We start from the raw sequence: 12,333 nt of genomic DNA, 5'->3' as shown, positions 1-12,333 counted from the left end.
AACATTTACACCATTCCGTGACATTTTGCAATAAATGGAAAACTGATGGTTGTCTCTCCTTGTACATATTATACAGTTGGACAATGCAAGGATTATTTCTCTTAATATATATGTGGGAAGTAGCCGATATTCTAGATATCGCTGACATTTAAAAGTGCAACTTTAACAACAAGTAACAATGCTTGTGATGTATATTTAATTTGTATTGTGTTGGCCTTTATCCATGATAATTTGTTATGTATATCTAAATTGTGAGATTGAGCTTGGTAATTGAGTTTAATGCCTACCTGAAGAAGAAAGAAAAAAACTCTTCTTGTGTAAATAATATAATACATAGCTAATAGTTCTCTAGGATTTTAGATTATATATTAAGATCATTAATACTGGAAGTAACCATGTTAATTTGAGTATGAATTTAGGACACTGGTGTTCCTCATAGAAATTCCTAGTGTACTTGCTGCATTGCATGTTTTTAACTGAAGATTTAGTAAGAGACTTGACCTTGTCTAAAACTCAAAATATTCTCAAAATAACATTCAACTTAATTCCGGTAATACGTCTTAAGATTTTTTAATAATGGGTGAAGTAAGCAGCCCCACTTTATTGCATGTCTTAACATCAGGTTTTGGGACTCAATTTAGGTTGTGTTTCAGTTAATAGTTTAGAGGATTCATTTCTTTAAATAATTTACTGGAATTTCAAGGTGCTCATAATTACTTCTTGGACTAAATCACTATTTTGGAATTGTACTGAAATCATTCAAAGACGCTTAGGATTATATCACCGTGATACACGAAGAATGTTGGCATATTAGCACATTCAATGATATTGACACATAATCAAGTTGTCTATTGGAACTTGTTATCATGAATGCTGACATGTATTTGAAGAAGAGAAAGACCAATGCAACTGAAGAAAAGGAAATATGCAGAAAGACGAGAGAGAGAGAGAGAGAGAGAGAGAGAGAGAGAGAGAGAACAAACTATGCAAATGGAATGTGTTTGTGATTTGCAATTTTAACGTAACTTTTATTTACAAAAATCATTAATATCGCTAGGATTTCTACAATGTTGCAGAATATAGTGATGACTTGCACTGTGGCATCATCCTGCAGACATGTAGCACGAATTCGAGTCCAGTCATATTATCCTAACACCAGACCGACCATTCCTAACACGAAACTCTTAATGCTGAACGCCAGGCGAGACAGCTATTAGTGCAATATTTACAACTATTTGGTCTGACTCGTCTGGGTATCGAACCAGCGACCTCCTGCATCTGAGCAGACGCCCTAACCGCAAGAACCACCGGAACTGTCGATAGGCAAATGAAACTAAAAAAGAAGAGGGGTTATGAGTTGGTACCTGAGATATATCAACACAGGTTAGTAATTTCAAAGTGGAAACTGGACAGACCCATGTCGAATGTACAAGAGAAACAGAACAAATACTGGATTGGTGGTGCTCTGCCAAAGAGATTGATCAAGATTACCATAACTTCAGACAGCTTATATTAGTTGAAAGGTTCAAGAATTTTGTCCATAGTGACGTCAGGACCGAAAGTGGCGAGTAAAATATTGAAACGCTAGAAAATACTGCTCTTACAGCTGATGATTATTCCTTGACTCAAAAGTTTATTTTGTCTGTAAGTCTTACTGTAAGCAGTTTCCTGGTGCAAATAATCTCAGCCTCGAAACAGTACTCTCAAATTTCAGTCTGATGCATGATTTAGATATTATACTTATGAGGCGACTTATAAGGAATCTTTATTTCTTCCTAAGTGCACTTATTGCAACCAGAAAGTGCATGTTATTTATGATTGCTACAGATTGAAAAGTAAGCAACATTGTAAGGACAGCCTTTCCAAATGCTCTTATTTTAAGCTGTCAATGTCACAGTCCTGTATTGAAAAAAAAATAATTTGTCGAGTCAAAGTGATAAACTTCCAGTTCTATAGATAATGAATCTCTACAAAGAGTGCTAAAATACAAGTCAAGAATGTAGATGTGGCATAAATCTCGTTTATTGACACTGTAAACGTCTGATAAACAGAACTGTTGCATAAACAGATTCATCTGAAAGATGTTTGAGAAGTTTTGCCGTCCAAATAGTCAGACTAACTTAAGTTGGAACAATGAAACTGCCCTAGACTTGCATTTAAAGTATGCAATGTCCCATTTACAAACTGCTGTATATTTCGTACCAAAGTATACGTGTCTCAATCTACAATGGGTAACGAAATTTAAATTCAAACGCCCTTAAGACTAATATGACAAATATGTACAGGATAACATATGTGTAAAAAGAAGCAGAATTGAAACAGCATGTCAAGAAACAGAAATGAACAATCAGGCTGAAGTAATCATGAATTCAGATACAACACTCTCTTGTCTTATCGAAATATTCAACTTTACATTTTTGAAACATGGTAATACTTTCAATGTTTTTTTTTAATGAATGACAAAAATATAAGAACTACTTCGGTGCCATGAAAAATATTGGCTTAGGAAAAATATGAAAACGTACAAATAACAAAACAATAGATCCGAACACATTTTAAACTTCTTTGGACTGAATACAAATTAATCAAATTAAAATAACGAAATCTAAGAACACATCGTAATCAAAACAGAAAAATCTACTCCATTTGTCGGCCTAGAACTCACTGTGAATTTTGTACATTTTCTATACTTCATCCATATATAAGCAGATGCTGAATGGAAGAAAAGGCCAGAGCAAAACCTCAGTTTTGTCTTTTTCAATACTGTTTGTTCCACATAGCATCGTCAATTTTCCATAAAGCTGAGGATCAGCACCATCAAATGTAACTAAAAGTACCTAATTTGTTTCACACAAAGTATTTAAAACAAATTAGGTATTTTTTTTAGCTACAGATGACCTGAAAAGTTAATGTGTTACATATAGGATAAAATTCGCAATGATGTGTGAAATTCACTGTAGCATTTTCAATTTTCTGGAATATTAATAGTATGCATCAGATTACCGGCAATAGGGAAATTGCATCACTGATGCTAAAATGTCTTTTCCAGAGTTTTGTTTTGATGAGAGGCATGTACATTCGATCGCATTTCGTGCTAATTTGTACATTGCTGCCCTGTTTATCTGATGGTGCTGATCCTCAGCTTTATGGAAAATTGACGATGCTATGTGGAACAAACAGTATTGAAAAAGACAAAACTGAGGTATTGCTCTGGCCTTTTCTTCCATTCAGCTTTTGTGAAGGATAAAACAATAATAAACTAAACAGCGAATGTAAACTGATAAAATACATACCATTATATTTCAGTTTAATATTTAAATATTTACAATATTTATATCCATATAGACTCCATTTAGGTCAAATCCCAAAAATTACTATTTTATCATATTTTTAATTTTATTTGTATGCATAATGACCTGTCAATTCCCAACAAATAAGAGTAAGAGAAGGTACACTTCCTGTAGTTAATTGGCATGTGGGTTTTTGTCATGTTTGCTCAAGCCAGTTGTTACTCTGAATGACATTTTTGTCGACGTGTACAAAATGAGTCACTGGTTGAGAAACTTGCGCGAGAAAGCACCTGACATTACACGGTTCTGTATTCATAATACCCCATGGTTAGTCTCATTTCCTAATTTGATCTTGTCTGCCGGACATTGACCTCAAACAGGTTTTAACTGTAATGTCTTAACTCAATCATTAGTGGTTATTCATTTTCTAACGCACATATATGTAGTCAAATGTAAACAACATATGTTACTAGTAAATGCTGTTTTAACGCAATTACATCTGATGCACTTTAATTTAATACCAAAAATCATGTAGATATTTTAAAATCCTTCTCAATGTCAGGCCCTAATTTGATTAGTACGCTATATATTCCCAAAATGAAAATTATTTTACACATTTTTTCTATATTTTTGGAGAAAAATACTTTTTTACATAATAATAAAATACACGATATACGATAACATGATTTGAAAGACGCAATCCACATACATGTTGATTTGGAGTATAAGACGAAGTCCAGACTTTATAATCCAAACGTATCAACTTATAGGCCATCAAATATTCATCATTTGGAAGGTACAGATTCTAGCTGTTTTTGCTTTAACATAGCTTTGAGTTTGAATTTATAATTATGATTTTAATCTGGCTTCGTGGTCATTTGTTTGGTAATAGGTTCCTTTCTCTGTGGCTCTTCACATGTTGCTTTTCCTGGTAGTGAAGCAGTTCTTATAAATTGTCCCGGTTGTCTTTCTACAGTTGCCTACTCCTCCTTAAACCATGGTACTATAGTCATTTTCTTCCGTTTTGTTTTCATATTTGACTTGTAGTTTTTACATAAAAATAATCTCTTTTACTTTCAGATGTTACATTCACCAAACATTGATACCATTTTAAATAGGAATTTTTCAACTGTTTACCATGTAAGGGCTGTTCCATTAAAACATACATGGGGCCCAGAGAAGATAGTTTTAAAGTGGGGTTCTCCACAAGAAGATGCAATTTAAAATGTTCTTATCATTTTAATATGAACTCTGTGAAATCAAAGTATAATGGCATATAGTTTTTAAAAACTGCCTTCCCTGTGTATCGTCTATGTTTAAATGGAACAGCCCTAAGCAATGTAAAGATACAAATACTGACAATAGAAAACATTAAAATTACGATCATGAGCTCTCACTGACACATATAGTATTGTAACATACTAACAATTTACTTTAACAGCAACAGCTACCAGTGAATGTCATCTCCATGCATTGTAAACATCATGTACAATTTTTAATTTTTATATGGCATTATAGCCATATAATATATGAATTGTATAAAGTAAAAGAAAGTAAACAAGTTCAAGGGTTAAGATCTCCAGGTGCACAACAAATCCAAAAAAAGAATTAATACGTTTTGACATAAAAATGAACTCATGGTAATGTTGTGGGATAACGTTATATTCGATTTTTATTTTAAAAAATCCTGAAAGTTGAGATGTTAGCATTAAAAGTGATAGTATAACTGTATCATTCTACAATATTTTGATGATGCACTGTTTTAAGCCAAAGCCATAAACTTCCAGTTCTATAGAGAATGAATCTCTAAATGACAAAAACCTTAGTTGCCATAAAAAATCAATTTCACAAAATATCCTGTTTTAAATCAGTTACGTTCTCATAAAAGTCCTCAATAATTATTTCGATGAGGAAACGGTCCTCTGCCTAAAACACATATCTACTTAACATACGATGGCAATGTGATAGACAATGAGCACCTACATCAGTAACACTGTTTAGAATACTGTAATGAATTCTCAAGTTCCATGAGTAGCTGTTGTAACCGATTTTATTAGGTGGTTCTTTCTTACTGTAATGTGTGCATATTACAAGAAACAAATACTTTTATGATACATTTCATAGCTGTATCAGCGTCCTTTACATTTGTTTCATATGAAAGTGGGATTATCTTAAATCTGACGATAAGTAATGTTACTTTACAAGTAAATTTTCAATAATCTTTTAAAAGAATATTGATATCAACCTTAATCTGACCTACACAATTTAGTTCATTCGAAGATAAAGGTATGAATGATAATAAATTGAAATTAAAATCTTCTCCTGTAACTTTGTCTTTTGTCTCCGATTATCTGCATTTGTAGAGACATGAGTTGCATATGCACATTATCAATTAATGTTTTAAAAACGAGTCAAAAGCAAAATCTTAATTACTATTCTTTTACTAACAGGTAAACAATTTATTATAATACCATTATGATTTTCCACAAATTTTATTATTTTTGCTTTCAAGACAAAATCTCTCCCCAATCAAAATTATGATAAATATAAGAAAATCTTTAGGAATGCTAAAGTGATTTTGTGGTGTCACTTTCCTTGTAAATTTGAGTTTTCTACGTACCACTGTTGTTACTCTAAAACATCGTTTTCTACTGGAGCATATATTGCAACGATGGCGCGGGGAGTAGTAGACTTGTTTGAAGGTGTGAAGTGTGACAAATCCTATCTCGGGTAGTTTGGAAGCCATATATTTATGGATGACGTAGCCAAGATTTGTCTGTGGGAACCATATGTTTATACTCAAACGTTACCTAGCTCTGTGTGCGGATATCATATTTATGGCACAGGACAATGACGTTTTAAGATGCTTAATCTATGCCAACTGTTAATCGTGTGATAGTAATAGCAGGGAGATACCACACATTTATTTGCCCTAGAAAGCTGTTGTCAACACTGTACGTTGATGCAAGCAATATGGTGGCCATTACTGATATTTGTAGTCTCATAGCTGACTCATAACAAGTGACAGCTGATTACCGTATATATGTATGGGATAGTCCTAAGTACTATAATGTTTGTTAGAGCTTTGTGTGGAAGTGTAGAGGTATATAGCAATATGCAGAGTTTTCCAAATTTGGGAATTAATTTTATGCAGTAATATTCGTGTTAATTTGAATGTGCTCTGACATATTACATGTTGACATGGCCATCCCATTGAGTAAAAACATCAAGTTCCCTAACTCGAGCTTAAACTAGAGTCTGAATATACATCACCTTTTGTTTGTAAATCCCCCTCCAATTTAAAAAACTTAAAAGCACAAATGAGATCAAAGATGCTATCAACTAAATCATTTTACTTCCTGATTTATAATTTCCAACCTAGTTATGCCCAGGATGGCCCTAACACAGTTATATTCTGCTCGTTTCACTCCAAACGAAGTTTTCATTGTAAAATATGACCATGCTTGCGAGTCATTTCCAGTTCCTGGACAAGTTCATTTTCATGTATGTGCATAGGAGGAAAATACTATGTCGTCAGCTTCCGATATTTACAATGCCGAATCAAGCAACATAAATGAATGACAACTACAAATTTACCTTTCCCATGGATTTAACAAACGATGTATTTTCTATATCATGTGTGCAACGAATTCAAAATTAAACTCTCAACATTATGGTGATGGACGGAATTATCTGACAGTTACCAAATATTAAGAAATACGTCACGATATTGTCTGAGGAAAAGAGACTTGCCAATAGTGTACGCAGTATGCCGCCGTGATAGTATGTAAAGACCGTTAAGCGTGAAAGGTGCGGAGGATGCTAGTGTTATTGCCACTCTGGTGACATTCAAGTTAGAAGTTCATTGAAGGAAATGACTAGGTAATCTGCACTGTTTATCACCTTAAAGATTTCCGTTATTGAAATCGTTGGCATGGTACAAACATACGGGGAGGTATGACTATAGTAACCGAGTTTGTTAATCAACGAGTCTGTCATGTACAGAGCCTTATCTTATATTGGAGGATATATTGTATCATCAAGAGTGAGAACTGTACTAGCTTGAAAGGGACCAACTGATTATTTGACGGGGGTATCAGGTACTGACACTGAGATATTCCATTTTCTTTTCCTTGCCTGTCTGAATTTTTTGATGTTTTTACTTTCTATAACAAAAGAAGATAAAAAGAACCCACTAGTCTTCTTCTACTTAACTACAGAGTTCATTTTGCTCTTTTCTCTCTCATTCTCTCAAAAATCAAGTTGAAAAGGAAACGGACGAGAGAGAGAGAGAGAGAGAGAGAGAGAGAGATCAACTTCTTCATTAACCCGCTCTTGTGACATTAATGTGAAATGTTTGTGACATGAGAATCTAATAATCAAGACCTTCGCACAGGGACTCGTATCGTTGCTAATAATTTAACTGTCAGTCATATATTAGTATAAAATAATAATATTATTTTATACTATGTGTATGACTGATAGTTGCATATGAGTAATGATACGATGACTGTGCATCAAGCTCATTGGTAGAACGGGACACAAGCACGTTGTCACAGACGATAATGAATGAAAGAACGAACAGCTGTTGAAGACGAATATAACAAACAACTTTTTAAAAAGTCTTTTTGTCTTTTAAGACTCTGATCCAGTGCGTCTTGCCATCTTCCAAGAGTTAATTGTATTAAGTCTCGAATGAATAAAATCCATGTCCACACCAAATCAACGCAATATATCAATCGCACCTGGCTTAAAATATGGTACTTTTTGATAGAATCACCTGTTTACCATTATTACAAAACTATTTGTTTTAAAAATCATTAATAATACGAGTAACTATTTTTTATGAGTCGCATTTATCGGTATACGAAATTTACAGTGATACTGCACAGAAATGATGTTGAGATTGAATGACAGTCCGGAATCACACGCCTTCTGATTGACTAAGCGTTTACACACAACTGAAGCGCCAAAGGAAGAACGGAAATTGTGTGTACTATAAACACGATGTGTAACTCTTTGTCAAATCATTACCGACTTTGTGAGGACTTTCACAATAACACGTTCATCTCTTATGATCATTCTCATCCAGTTTTCGAAGTATCATTTCGAGGACTGGTAAGTCCTCACAATACAGTCATGTCCTCGAAATGTTGGTGTGCATCCCAAATCAGGTCGTCGCAAGTACACCAATACACACACACACACACACACACACACACACACACACACACACACACACACACACACACAATAGCATTGTCCCATTATTTCATATGTTCTCAACACGTTCAAGATGTACACCACACTGGCTAGCATTGAGGCATAAACACTTATTTCGGAGATGCATTTAACCAGGACATTATTTGATATATGTCAGTCAGATCATCATGTTCGATCACGCGCATCAGAGAGAAAAGCTATATGAAAGAGACCAATCTATGGCGAGAGACAAGTCTGACGAGATTCTTTTTGTATGGATTACTTGTGAGACGACATTTGGGAAGAAGATAATACCAGCGTGATGCCACCTATGTTAACTAAGTTAACAAACGCAAACGACCGTTTTGAGGACCACCAACATCTCTAGAAAAAAGAGATATTACTCAATCATTTTCATCTGTGTTTGTATGTTTCATATGTGGTTCTTTGTCTCTCTTTGTTAACAACAAAAGCTGGAAGTGAAAACCACTTTAGCCTTTACCCCGTTACCATTGTAGCATTACCATTCTCTTTGAGGCTATGAAACCGTTTGAATCCTTGGCTTACATGCTTGAGACTATATGGCCTCAAACCTACTACGTATAAGGTCAGAACTAAACGTTGCAAAATAAACACACACACACACACACACACACACACACATGTCATCTGCCATGATGACAATCGCTTTATACACTGGAAAGAAATATGTAAGGCAATAGAAGCAAGCTCGAATCCCACTACGAATTTTATTTTTTTTTCATTTTGTTTCTCCCATGTATGTGTTTATTTTTTCATCTGATTAGGTAAAGAAATTATGTTATTATTCATAGCTTTTCTGTGAAAGTGTTGTTGTTGTTGTTGTTGTAAGGTTTAACGCCATTTTTCAGCACACGATAGGCTATACATGGCGGCCAGTATTAATGATGGAGGAAGAACCCGGGAAATCCCCGGAAAGAACCACCGCTCGGCCACTCGGGGCCCCCTGTGCAAATGTACAAATGTACAAAAAACAGCATAAAGGATAAACATCCGATATTATCGTTACAGACCAGTTACTTCATTCTGCTATTCACTTTAGCTCTCCAACACGCTTTTAAGCATAAAATAAAAATAATTTAAAAAATATATCCAAAAAATGCTAATTTCATGTACAATATAGTTAGTTATTTTACCGCAAAAGATTATACATATATACATACATGTATATGTTTGTGTTTTGTTCATTGTGAGCATTATAAGACACGAATGTGCAGTATACATACATACATACATACGTATGCATGCATGCATGCATACATACATACATGCATGCATGGGTGCGTACGTACGCACGCATAGTCGCACACATACTCACTGTCACACACACACTCACACACATACATACGTACATACATACATACATGCAATCATATGCACGAAATTTGTTAATTACAATAATTAAGAACAGATATAATTCATTGCTTGCAGAGGCATAATCTTACGATTTTCCTTTTTCTAAACCAGACCCATCAACATTTATGAAATAACTTCTTATATTTGCCGATTTTTAATTAAATGTTTCCATTTATTTTATACGGCATGTAAAAGTTCATAAACGTAATTTTAATTGATATTCTTTTGTGTTTGAATTTTGCATTTTCGACATTTTCCATTCTATCCTATATTAGTCATTAAACTATATTCCACATTCAATCCAGTTGTAATAGAAAATTGAACGATCATTCATGTGGATATGTTTCCAAACAATTCTGATAATACATACTCTTCGGAGTTATCTATTTGTAAATTATTAAAAGAGGTTATCACAGTTCTCCATCTGATTAAATTTTGGTATCAGTGAGATGTGTCGATTCCTTGTTAGAAGCCAACTCTATATCCTCTTTCATCCGTCCGCTTGTCTAGAAGTAATGTTTTCCAATGTGAATTATTTTGAAGGGTCAAGCAGCATCTTACAGAAATTTATGACATTGAACCCTGCGCATGGATGTTTTCAGAAGAACGTTTACCTTACTGCAGTTTTCATAAACAGACGTACCCGTATATTTTTAACTAAATAAAGATGCAGATCTACACAAAAGTAGAGTGTTCGTTCACATCCGTTCCCTTTGTGCTATTGGATTGACTCTGACTCGTTTCCATGGAAACAGTATTAACAGGGACGGTTGTACGCTTTGGCAGCAATTTTCTGATACTATCTAGGAACATCGATTTCAACACGTCCCTGAAATATCTGTTAATAATTATATAGACCCAAAAGTTTGCATGGAAACTTATCAACAATGCAATTTCGTATGCAATATGGAAAAGACGATTATCTCTTAGCGCCAGTATTTCTTAACCGCTATGTGTTTTGATTACAGTCACCAGTAGAAAAATACCGTATGGGATTTCTGGAATCAGAAAGATGATGGCAATGCAGACCACAATAATGGAGACTCTTATTTTGTTGTTCCCTCTCTGGACTTTTCTCAGCACTTATGGACCCTTTTCGAATGTTTCTATGAAACAACTTTTGAATCATTAGGATTGTGAGGGCAAGTAATAGCACGCATGGCAATATATTCACAAGAAGCAAGGTTATCCACAGATAGGTGCAATATTCAATGCACGGAACTTCAATATTCCACTCACACAGACTGTACTCTTCCTTCTTATTAAGGTGGTACGTTTCGATGACAAAAGCACGTATAGTAATGACGCCGACTATTTTCAAAGTTTGGCGAGTGGTAAACCAAGATTTTATTTTGAATGGAAACCAGACGCAAAAGAATCTCTGAAATCCAAGCAACAATGTCTGCCATATGGACACAGTGTGGAAAGCCTTAGACATGTAAAACGTAGAGATCATAAATGCCTCACACCAGCCTTCATTCAGACTGACCCATCCGTGCATTCCACTGGTGAAGACATGTATATACGTAGGTAAGGTCACAAGTCCAGTTAGAGAGTCCGATATTGCAATGAATAGAAGGGTTAGGTTGGTGGTTGATCGCATGCTTTTTCGGACGAAAACGGCTACGATCAGCACATTTGCAAAAGCCGTTAAAATAACCAGGAACGTCCAGACGTAGACATATACCTTCTCTTCAAAATTATGCAATTGTTAGAGGAAATTGAAATAATAGAATGGTTCATCTGATTGTCTTGGCTACCATTCTCCGCAGAATAACCAGAGGAATTTGTCCAGGATATGTCATTGTCTGGAAGCATATCAGACGCTTCATGTATCTCAAAGCTGCTGTTTCTATGTGCCATCTAACTACACTGAGCTGTGTGAATGTTTTCCAAGCCTGAAAATAGTTTAAGTAGGTACTGTACTGTCAAAGCTAGATTTCGTTCCATTACGTACATGATTCTAATACGCATTTAGACGACGACAGCCCATTTCTCACGAACGAGCGTGATAATAAGCATTTATTACATTCCTGGATACAGCGTTTCCCCATTAGAACGTATGACTTTAATTTCCCCTGCCAAATACCTGTTTACTATGTATTCCAAAAGCTTTCCTATAATGTTCCTTCACTACAACATTTAATTGGTCATATCGTTTGATCTGTGTGTCCGCCTAAAACAAACTGCGTAGTTATTACGTGGACAAATACATAACCATTTTGAAGAAAAGACGAACAAGGATATTAAGTGCATCGGTTATTGCTTTCTAAAACCTTCCAGTCTCCTGTAAAATTACATATATATATATATATATATATATATATATATATATATATATATATATATATATATATATATATATATATATATATATATATATATGTGTGTGTGTGTGTGTATATATATATATATATGTGTGTGTGTGTATATATATATATATATA

At 34.5% G+C, this 12,333-nt stretch overlaps 1 protein-coding gene across 1 annotated transcript; it reads right to left on the bottom strand.

Moving 5' to 3' along the window:
* Positions 1-10,491: 10,491 nt before the first annotated feature.
* On the bottom strand, positions 10,492-11,592 carry LOC149774481 (sex peptide receptor-like; the record flags this gene model as incomplete). Its single annotated transcript, XM_089945178.1, has 1 exon — positions 10,492-11,592. A coding segment is annotated over one exon (756 nt), but the record flags the coding sequence as incomplete, so codon positions are not given.
* Between the last annotated feature and the right edge of the window lie 741 nt (positions 11,593-12,333).

This window comes from Sinohyriopsis cumingii, unplaced genomic scaffold (genome assembly GCF_028554795.1).
Source record: "Sinohyriopsis cumingii isolate HCF-2022 unplaced genomic scaffold, ASM2855479v2 utg000229l, whole genome shotgun sequence".
NCBI classification, from domain to species: Eukaryota; Metazoa; Mollusca; class Bivalvia; order Unionida; family Unionidae; genus Sinohyriopsis; species Sinohyriopsis cumingii.
Note: the sequence above shows the minus strand (reverse complement) of the source record. Positions and strands in the feature narration are given on the sequence as shown.